An 11566-nucleotide genomic window follows, 5' to 3' on the forward strand; every position below is an offset into this window, starting at 1 on the left:
ATAAATATAGGGCTACTCCCTTACAAAAATATTAAATCGAGCCCATAATTGCGTTCGGTTATTAAACCTGCTAATTTGTGCACGTCGCACTTGATGAATTCACACCAGCTATTTCGAGCTGATGCAAATTTTCCATTACTTAATGCATTATTCAACAGCGCGATCCCGATAGCTCAGCGAGATAGAGCGAGCACTCACGTAATATGATATAGCAAATAAAGGTCAAAAAGTCGAAATATTTATTATTGTTACTCTGACCTCCGTGTCTATCCGGCATTGAATGGGTAGCTGGATTTGCAACTCTGACCTCCGTGACTATCCAGCATTGAATGGGTAGTTAAATTTGCTATAGATAGTATGCAGATGACGTCACTCAGGTCTTTGTTATTGTTTTTTGCCATCCGCGTTTATGAGTAATGCTCACTGAACTGTATTAACCCGACTATAAACTTTCATGGATACACACCGTTTTGTGTGTTGGTCCGTTATACTTCCGGATGGCAATGTTATGAGCTTCTAAGCCAAGCGCATACTATCTATACTCTGACCTCCGTGTCTATCCAGCATTTAATGGGTAGCTGGATTTACTACTCTGACCGCCGTGACTATCCAGCATTGAATGGGTAGTTAAATTTGCTATACTCTGACCTCCGTGTCTATCCAGCATTTAATGGGTAGCTGGATTTACTATCTGACCTCCGTGTCTATCCAGCATTGAATGGGTAGCTGGATTTGCTACTCTGACCTCCATGTCTATATAACATTGGAGGGGAAGCTGGTTTTACTACTCTGACCTCCGTGTCCATCCAGCATTGAATGGGTAGCTGGATTTGCTACTCTGACCTCCATGTCTATATAACATTGGAGGGGAAGCTGGATTTGCTACTCTGACCTCCATGTCTATATAACATTGGAGGGGAAGCTGGATTTGCTACTCTGACCTCGTGTCTATATAACATTGGAGGGGAAGCTGGATTTGCTACTCTGACCTCCGTGTCTATATAACATTGGAGGGGAAGATGGATTTGCTACTATGACCTCCGTGTCCATCCAGCATTGAATGGGTAGCTGGATTTGTTATTCTGACCCCCGTGTCCATCCAGAATTGTCATTGACTAGCACTCCATCCTAAGGGTAAAAAGCTAGGTATACATATTTGCAGGTCTGATAACCGGACGCAATAATTTTGGACTTGATTTATCCGTGTTGTAATGGACAATGTTTCGCGTTGGTTTGAGAGTATTTCCATTACAACAATGAGCCCTTAATAATTTGGGTTATCAGACCTGCAGATGCGAACGTATACGTAGGTAAAAATAAATAATAAATAAAATTCCCTTTATTCATCCCCAATGGGAAATTTGTCTTTAGGGTCTATTCCAAGGGAAGACTGGAATAGCCCAGGCCTCAGCCGCAGTGCAGCGCCGCAAAGTGAGCTAGGGAGAGGTGACTTGCTCAAGGCCACACAACGAGGCGGGTAGTCGAACTCGGTACCTTTTGGATACGAAGCAAATACCGTACCGCTGAGCCACGCTGCCCCCCTGTAACTGTCCGTTTGATGCTACATAAAACCGGGAAAAACTTCGATTCGGTGAGCCGTATGGCTCTATGGCTCTAAATGACTAGCACTGTATCAAGGCCCTCTATATAGTTACAAAGAAGGGGAGCTATATAGAAGGCCTTGACTGTATCCAAAGGGTAAAAAGCAATTGTTCCTGTCCGTTTTCTGCTACATGAAACCGGGATTAACTTCGATTTGATGAGCCTGACAGCATTATGGTTCCAAATGACTACTAAAAAAAAAAAATGACTAGCACTCTATCCAAATGGTAAACAGCAATTGTTTCAGTCCGTTTGCTGCTACACAAAACGGGAGTTCAATTCGATAAGCCTTCCGGCAGTCTGGCCATGAATGGCTGCTTTTTTATTCATTTTTATCAGTCAACACTTACAATTGTTAAGGGCGCTGTGACATTTATTTATTGTATAACATTAACGAATAGGCACTGACGAAATGGCAAATTTGGCAAAAGGCCAACAACGCTATAGAAGGAACGAAATTGACGTCACTAACTCAGCTTTTTGTTACTATTGTTTTTAGCAAGCCATTTTTATGAGTACCGTAGCTCTGATGGAGTTGTATTAATCAGACTATTTAATCGTTTAAAGGTGACAAGTTACACATAGTTTTATGTGTTGTACGTTATATCCGCATGGGGAATCTTGTGAGTTTGTTTTTTTAAAGCAAAAAATGCACATCCTATACTCTGACAAAACATCTTTAAAATTCATTTTAGCCGACATATGCTTATATGCAGGTCTCGTAACTCAAATTGTTATGGGCTCATTCTTGTAATGGAAATACATACCATCATCATCATCATCATTGCCTTTTTCACCCTGGGTCAGGGGTTATAGGCCACAGACAAACAGTTTCCATACATTCTCTATCCTGAGCTAACTTTTTAAAATCGTTCCATGTCTTTTCACTTCTCTGTATATCAGCTTCTTTAATTATTCTCCTTGTTCCCCGTGGCCTTCCGTGGCCTTCATAAAGGTATGGCCTGACACTGACCAAATAATGACGTCAAAATACCAGTCTTTTGCCACAAAAGAAAACAAATCGTGAGTTGTATTCAATAGTTCAACCAATGAAATAACTTGTTTCCATGAGCTCTACTAACGACAACTCACTAGGCGATGCAAAAACCAAATAATGACGTCAAAATGCCAGTCCTTTTGGGTTTCAGTGTCAGGCTATAAGATAACGATGGCTACGGGCCTTCCCCTTGATCTTCTGCCCTGAACATACCCTCAAACCAACGCAAAATACTGTTCATTACAATAATGTTAAAACAAACTCATAATTGCGCTATCAGTTAGGCTATAGGGAATGAGATTAGCGGAAGAGTAGCGTCCCTTGGACGAGAAATGCATGCGCACAACCAACAAGACGTTCTCTCTCTAATAACTTTTCCGCCGGTGACGTCACAGACTATGGGTGACGTCCAATCATGGGACGTTACTCTTCCGCTAATCTCATTCCCTATCGGACCTGCAAATGTGTGCACAACGAATTGAGCCATAAAACTAACAATGGAAATTAGTGCCGCGCTGAAGACCGGTCTGGACCGGCGGTCCCACGGTCTTTTAGCTGTGAACCGGAGACCGGTCCCATAGGGGAAGACCGGCGGCGGTCCTCACTTCTTATCACCTTTCAACGGTCTGGCGCCATAGCCTACTACTTCCCCAGCGATTCGTTGCCTCGGTAGCCTATCTTCCACCAATCACCACCCATCCCACTTAATTAATCGCACCCACCCCCCTTTGCCATACACTAAACGGCACAGACGACCATAAAGGCAGACGACCACCTACCTCCACTCCGCAAACCGCCCTTTCGGGTGTGAGATGGGGGGAACAGGAGGCGCACGCCTTGGACGATTCCATTATACGGGGTAAATTTCAAAATTTACTAAACCATAATGATCGCAATGACAATGATCTATGGTGAAGGCATGACCCCTCTTCTCTAATGGTTATTGTTTGAAATGTATGTGACTACTAAAGATGTGTGTGTGTTTGTGTGTGTGTGTGTGTGTGTCGAACCTAGCAAGTAGCAAATCCGATTTTTTGTTTTCTTTTGTCCATCTCTTGTCACCACTCCTTTCTATCGCAGTGTTGTCATTTAAAATAATACAATAATATTAAAATTTCGTTTGGTGTTTTTACTAATCAAATAATATGAGTTTAATTAGTTTCTTCCTTCCAAAAAACCCAGTTATAACGTCTGAATTTTAAAAAAGTCCAATAGAATATTTGGGGACCCCGATAGCTCAGTTGATAGAGCACTCTCTTTATACGCAAAGGGCCAGAGATCGATCCCTGGTGCAGTCGAGTTTTTTCTGAATCCCTGTCTACTCAGCAATGAATGGGTAGCTGAGTTTGTTAGATCTGGCGAAAAGTCACCATCGACCCCTCTTATTACCTCATCCACCCCCTCTTATTATAACTTCACGTCTCTCTCTTACTCTTCAATGCTCGCTGCCCTCTAATGTGTGTGTGTGGGGGGGGGGGGGGGGGGAGGGGGGGGGTAGGAGTTGTGTGTATCAACGCCACGAACAACTCGATCAACGCCTTGGGCGATGCCATTATCTCCGTTAATGGGGATAAATTTCAAATTTTATTAAATTATCGAAGTAACAATGAAGTACGGTGAGCAAATAAAGAAGGCACCACCCCTCTTCTCTAATTAGGTTACAATTTGAAATGAGTGTGACTACTCCGTGTGTTTTACTCCTGTAGACCACGGTTTTCATCGTGTAGCGGTCTTTAACGGTTCAAGAATGAACGATCCCACGGTCTCAAAGGTCAAACCGGTTCGAATTTCTAACAGTCTCTCAGGAATGTTCAATGTCGAAAAGGACCGGTCCTTGTGGTCTTCATTTCCCAAGGACCGTAGGACCGTGGTCCTTAAGCTTGCCAAGGACCGCCCCGCACTAATGGAAATTGCTGTTTTGCTTTGCAAGAGCACGCCAGAGCACTGTTGCGTCTATCAAGGTCATACGAGCAGACGTGTACTTATTTACATATCTGATATTCTCATTTATTGTAATGGAACAATACTCCAAACAACAAGGAATATTCTTTCTTAATTACAGCACTGTAGTTAATGTTCCTTTAAATAATATCTTTACGATCTTTTTCAATGATAGCTTTTATTGTATATACTTTATCGGAATAGACTTCAGATTATGTTATTTTTTAAAATAGAAAACGTAGTTTTTAATCGCACCACGTCCACTAACCATTTTAGTTAAAGAACTTTATTCGTTTTAATTTTTGGTGTGTGTGTGTGTGTGTTTTAAAATGTATATTTTCCTCAGAAAATCAAATAATTCATATTATGTGACCGGGCACTCCCCCCTCCGTTCTTTTTCACTATAACATGCACAAAGACGCCAAACATGTGATGCAATCGCGTTTCAAAATAGAATTGGAACCCAACCAATATCCACAAATTCCTCCTCCCCCCCCCCCCCCCCCCCCCCCTCAAATACATGCGTAAAGGTATCAAACCAGTGATGCAATCACATTTTAAACATATTATAACCGGATTTTCTTTTATTGGGTTCGTTATTTTTCAACGTAAATTAATGTTAATGCTATCATTATTATTATTATTATTATTATTATTATTATTATTATTATTATTATTATTATTATTATTATTATTATTATTATTATTATTATTATTATTATTATTATTATTATTATTATTATTGTTTCATTCGTCATTTGAAAAGGATGCGAGAAGACTGCGAACGTATCTCTATTTGCTTGGTGTAATATTGCCAGAAAACTGCTATGATTATTGCGGGGGAAAAAAAACAAGAAAAACAAAAACCAAAAAAAAAACAAAAAAAAAAAAAGCAACAAACAAACAAACAAATAACACCCCCCTCCCCCCCCCCCCAAAAAAAAACACAAACAAAACAAAAAAAAAAACAAAACAAAAAACAAAAAACAAAACAAACACCTGCGATAAATTGAGAGACAAAAAAAAAAAAAAGATAAATAACGTTCCGGAGAAATATTATTGCAGTAATTGCCCTCAGCCTTGTCATTCAATCCAGGGCAGCAGCCTCTTATGGTTTTCAAACTGCTATGTTATGACGATCGACCCAATCAACACAGTCTGGTCCGCATTCGTGCACCGTCGCAAACCCGCCGAGTAGCATCGTCACAACACACCGTTCGACTAGATGCTCTACCGCCTCAGGTTCTTGACCACAGCGGGTACATTTTGGACAGGCAGAATCCAGGGCGGACTCAGGTCAGTCAGACAGACAGTCAGTGTTACAATGCAGTCAGTGGCTTATTATTGATTAATTTGATTTGCATTACGACAAAACAGCCCTGGGTTTTTGTTTTGTTTTGTTTTTAATTTTGGGGGGTTTTTGTGGGGTTTTTTTTTACCAAGTTGGATAGAACACTTTTACTTTCAATAGAAGGAACCGAATTGACGTCACTCAGCTCTTTAGAGAACTTTTTTTTAGACAGCCATGTTGGCGATTAGGTCTCACTAAATCATATCAATCAAGACTATAAACATTCAATGTTACACACAGTTTTGAGTGTTGGTGATTTCAGGCTGGCGGATATTGTGCGTATTTTACCTAAACGCATAGCATCCAGCTCGAGGGATTAGGATGACCTCTAACCTGAAGTTTAAAATTAAAGTCCCTCTTGTAATTTAAGTGTCATCTTGAAATACCAATGCGAATAGATAATATTATTATACTAAATCTGCCATACTCTGGCCAAAAAAAAAACAAAAAAACAATATATAAAAATTTGGCCAGATAACTCGGTCCTTCAAATATCGATCGATTTAAATGACCCTCATCTAGGCAAAAACCCTCAAACCTGGGACTTCGCGAGTTTGAGAGTTTTTTTTGCCAAGATGAGGGTCATTTAAATCGATCGATATTTGAAGGAAGAGTTTTCTGGCCAAATTTTTTAATATGGGTTTTTCCAGAGTAGGGCAGAAATTAAATGTCTTTTGTTCCAAAATGAAAATATCCGTTTCGTCGTTGTACAAGACAGCGGCTAAAAAGGCAAGCAGAGCATGAGCATGGCAGCGACTTGCTTGCTTGACCACAAGGTTGACCGCACCTCGGGGGTCAATTTTGTAGAATTATACAACAAGGGAGAGCAGAGCGAGTTATAACGTTTGTCTGTGTACTTTACGACGGTATTATATCATACACCTACTGTGTGTGGCGTTATTTAACTTTCTGATTAATGTTCTCTGTACAAAATGGGCTAGCAAAGACACAAAGGGCCAGGTTATTTTTTAATTACTATTTTTTTTCTGTGTGACCATACAGACACAATGTCCGAGAGGTATCTGATCGACGACAAAGAGCAACAATTTCATCATTTATGACTGATGGAGAGAACTTTTCAGTGATGGTGGTATACACTAGTACTGTAGTAGTAGTAGTAGTAGAAGTAGTAGTAGTAGTAGTAGTAGTAGTAGTAGTAGTAGTAGTAGTAGTAGTAGTAGTAGTAGTAGTAGAAGTAGTAGTAGTAGTAGTAGTAGTAGTAGTTGTTGTTGTTGTTGGTGTTGTTGTTGTAGTAGTAGTAGTAGTAGTAGTAGTAGTAGTAGTAGTAGTAGTAGTAGTAGTAGTAGTAGTAGTAGTAGTAGTAGTAGTAGTAGTAGTAGTAGTTGTTATCTTTTCATTACCACTTCTATGGTTGCTACTACACTACAACAACAACTACTACTACTACTACTACTACTACTACTACTACTACTACTACTACTACTACTACTACTACTACTACTAGTAGTAGTAGTAGTAGTGGTAGTAGTAATAGTAGTAGTAGTAGTAGTAGTAATTGTCGATGTTGTTGTTACGGCTAGAAGACATGAACGGAAGATAATTATGATGAAGCAGATTAAGCTTGTGTAGCAAAAGTCGGGGATTTGGTGTACACATTATAATTGATAATTTAATGAATTCATTATTTTTTTTCATTTCCTTTTCTTAATCTCTTTTAGATTAATTCGAGAATGATCAATTTACACAATATTTGACTTCCCTATTTGAGAATAAAGAATAAGTAGGTCATATTATTACAGATGCGACCGTGCAAACACGTGCGTGCGCGCGCAGACACCCACATACTATTCAATGATTCGTCTCGTTACATACTATTCAATGATTCGTCTCGTTTCCTAAAGTTTTTTCTGTCACTTTACTTCTACCCACGGAGACGATGGAATAAACTCTGTTTGAGTTTCAAATTGAAACAAAAAATGTATATAGAAATTTTTGCAGTGACCGCGGATGACAGATACACCCTTGGGCGTTGTGACCTTGGGTAAGACACTTTGATTTACCCTCTCCTTACTAACTATAGGAAAATCGTCACATTCGTTACGATACAATCAACAATTTTCTCTTTCTGATTTCTCTTGTAAATTAAATTAAATTGAGCTTTTATATAGCGCAATATCCACTAAACGTGCTCAAAGCGCTTTACAAGAGGTACCTGGTCAACAGCAACATTTAAAATGGAGGACGGGACATAACGCCTGTTAGGCGATATTACAATTTTTCGGACAAAGACAACGCTGTTAACGGCCAGGTACTCATTTTACACCTGAGTACGGTGAGAGAATGTGAGTAAAGAGCCTTTTCCAAGGACTCAACTATGCGCCGAGCGCGAGGCTCGAACCCAGGACCTTCCGATCCGTAAGCGAGTGTCATACCACTAGACCACATAGCCGCACATCCCAACATTTAAAGAAATGCTTTGGTTACAGCTATAAATACTAAACACTGTGTTGTAGAGGTCATTTTGCTGAACAACATTCTGTATAGAATGCACTTGTTACTTTTTTTTGTTTGAGTAAGAAAAGTCTATTTTTGTGTTGGGTAGGTGTGAATTTTCGGGGGAAATTTTAAACATGGCTGGTAAGGAGAGGGTTAAACGCAAGGCACAAGTCGACTCAGATGTGAATAAAGCAAGGCTTTAAATAAACCCGGATGGGTAGTGGAAATGTTTGGTTTACTTAAAAAGGGCAGCCGATATTTAGGCGCCTAACGATACAGAATTAAATATAATTCAATTTTATATACTCGATGGAATGGAACGGGGGATCAATACAATGATACACTTATATCGCAATGTAAAACTGTGAAATGTACCATAGTAATGTGCAAATAATTTAGCCTGAGGAAAACGTTGGAAGATGTCTAGTCGTCATTGATCATGCGAGTCATTTCAGGACAAAAAGAAACGATATAAATCAGGTGCTCTCAATGTACAAAGCGTTTGTTTCTGAAGAAATCACGAAGAACAATCTGGGTTTTAAAGGTGATAGTCATACTACGTATATTATTCAGGTACACAACGCCCCCCCCCCCCCCCCCCCCCCCCCCACCTTTCCATCGCTCCCACAACACATACACACATACGCATCGACTCACTATTCGGTCGATGATGCAAGTTTCGCTGCGTCAGGAAAAGACCTTTGAACCCAATGTTTTTCTCTTTTATGACTGATATAAGAATAAACTACCTCGCACAGGGCAGGGTATTCTAAATACATGTAGCTGAAAGGAAATATATATCATTATAATGTGCTCTAAAGAAAAGGCCTACAGCATTTTAATAAAAAGGACGCATTGAATCTTGGGGAAACGGGCTTTTATTATTCTCCCTACTGGTTATGTGGCAACTGACCTTGGGCTAAACGGTTAATTTATGCGGCCTCACAATTGGGGGTGTGCGAGCCACACCGATGGTTTCGACCAATGAGAGAAGATTCTCCACTGGGCAAACTGTAAAGTCCGCCTATCTTGCTATCTGGCTATCCGATAAAAGCTGGAACTTTCGCACCCCATTCCACTCGTTAAATATGATCGGTTGGAAATTTTTGTTGGCCAATGAAATAAAATGTTTAAAAAAGAAGTAAAAACTTTGTCAACGATACGTGGTATTGATTTTTAATGAAAAGAATTGCAAAATTTCAAGGTGGTTAATTATGTGAGTCCCCCATTTAACCATCGGTCAAGATATCGACTTTGCAATTATAGAAACTCACAAGGCCGTTTCTTGTGCACGTTAGCTTCTCAGAGTACGTGCCTCTGATCACAAAAAATACAATTGGGCCACGATCTTCAAATATATATGAAATTAATCATAATTTTTAAAAGGGGAAGGCCCAAATTATTGACAGGATTAAGATTTTATTCTCCGAAACACTCTTTAATTATTTTTTTGCCCACATGAGGCATGAGGGGTGATCATTTTATGCGATGCGTATCAAATAAATCACATATTTATATAAGTTTATATTACACTAACATTAAACTTTTGTATCAGTTGTAACAGTTAGAGATATCTGTTTTTTGAAAGTCAGAGCTGGTGAATATTTGGCAATAGATTGTGATTGGCTTCGGACACCCCCCCCCCCCCCCCCCCCCCCCGCCCTTCCCCAATCCAATGAGAGTAAAGGGTAGATAGATTGTAGATTCCGTGTTAATTGAAATCTTGTCATAATGTCACAAACTGGATATCATGAGATTCTACTGTTAATAGTTAATTTGAATTAATTATCAAATAAAAGTAAGCCCTCGTCATTCCAATGTTGATTGTATTGTAATATTGGAGAGAGAGGTAGGGGGGGGGGGGCGTTATTCATAGACGCAAGATCAACAACTAACGCTTAAAACAACATATTAATATACTCATTCCCCTTTACAATACAAACTATTTTTAAAAATAGACGTACCTATGGCTGAAAAATATTTTTAAAAGAACTGAAACATAACCCATGCAAAGCTCCTTACCTTTTCATACTTGCTTAACATTTCTGACGTGGCTGGCATTTTGCTTTTATTTACAACTCAATTTTAGTACATGAGACCCACAAATAATATCTTATAATCCAAGACGATGAACATGGAAATAACAGATAAATATCCAGCAGGATTGGAAACCACGAGCTCCGACTCAAGGCTGTTTTTAAAAAGGCTACCTACTCCAAAGAACACACACCTCGTTGAATCTCAACGGTGTCAGCCTCGCCACCGATATAACGAGCGAATGTGTAGCCTAGTCTCTCGCTTCTCATTTCTCATTCGACTGAGCACACTGTAGGCCACCGTTATGACGGCCGAACGTTTGCGTCATCAACTTTATTGTGTGCTGTACGTTTGACCTTTACCTTGCGTCAAAACAAAACAGTGCTTCATTTTTTGTTTTGTTTGTTTGTTTGTTTGTTTGTTTGTTTTCTTCTCTGTTTAACCTCTGAAGCATTTCGAGACCAATGTGCATTTGAAAATCAACATTCTCTCTCTCTCTCTCTCTCTCTCTCTCTCTCTCTCTCTCTCTCTCTCTCTCTCTCTCTCTCTCTCTCTCTCTCTCTCTCTCTCTCTCTCTCTCTCTCTCTCCTCTCTCTCTCTCTCTCTCTCTCTCTCTCTCTCTCTCTCTCTCTCTCCCTCCATCCCCCACCCTCTCCTCTCCTCTCTCAGACAAGTTCTTTTCTCTCTTCATTTTCGAGACAAGTATTTACGTCATCGTCTATTTTTGTCAAAAGATGTAAAGAGTAACCTTCACCTTGATTTTTTTAAAGAATGCATTGACCCCCTTTCCCCCGTCCTTACGTAATATACGTTACTGAAATCTATCTATGTGCCTACCTACCATCCTTCCTACCTATCTGTCTACTGAACTGTATACCTAGACTATCAGAGACAATACTGCTGTACAAATACATCTCTATCTATCTATCTATCTATCTATCTATCTATCTATCTATCTATCTATCTATCTATCTATCTATCTATCTATCTATCTATCTATCTATCCATCCATCCATCCATCCATCTATTCATCCATCCATACATCCATCCATACATCTATCTGTCTATCTATTCTCTATATCTATCTATCTATCTATCTATCCATCCATCTATCTATCTTCTATCTATCCATCCATCCATCCATCCATCTATCTATCTATCTATCTATCTATCTATCTATC

General features: G+C 39.5%; 1 protein-coding gene across 2 annotated transcripts in view; it reads right to left on the reverse strand.

Moving 5' to 3' along the window:
- LOC144964323 (hexokinase type 2-like) overlaps nucleotides 1-10694 on the reverse strand; it is a 36096-nt gene extending 25402 nt beyond the window's left edge. Inside the window, exon 1 of one of the 2 annotated variants that reach the window (XR_013643808.1) lies at nucleotides 10371-10667. Coding sequence is in view for 1 of the 2 variants with exons in the window: in XM_078898426.1 (XP_078754552.1) it covers nucleotides 10371-10409 (39 nt within the window). In the remaining variant the exon portion in view is untranslated. Of the gene's footprint in view, nucleotides 1-10370 lie in introns of both variants that reach the window. The other variant, XM_078898426.1, reaches the window with a different exon arrangement.
- Nucleotides 10695-11566: the final 872 nt, after the last annotated feature.

This window comes from Berghia stephanieae, chromosome 2, assembly GCF_034508935.2.
Source record: "Berghia stephanieae isolate SIO BIC M18660-M18661 chromosome 2, UCSD_Bste_1.3, whole genome shotgun sequence".
NCBI classification, from domain to species: domain Eukaryota; kingdom Metazoa; phylum Mollusca; class Gastropoda; order Nudibranchia; family Aeolidiidae; genus Berghia; species Berghia stephanieae.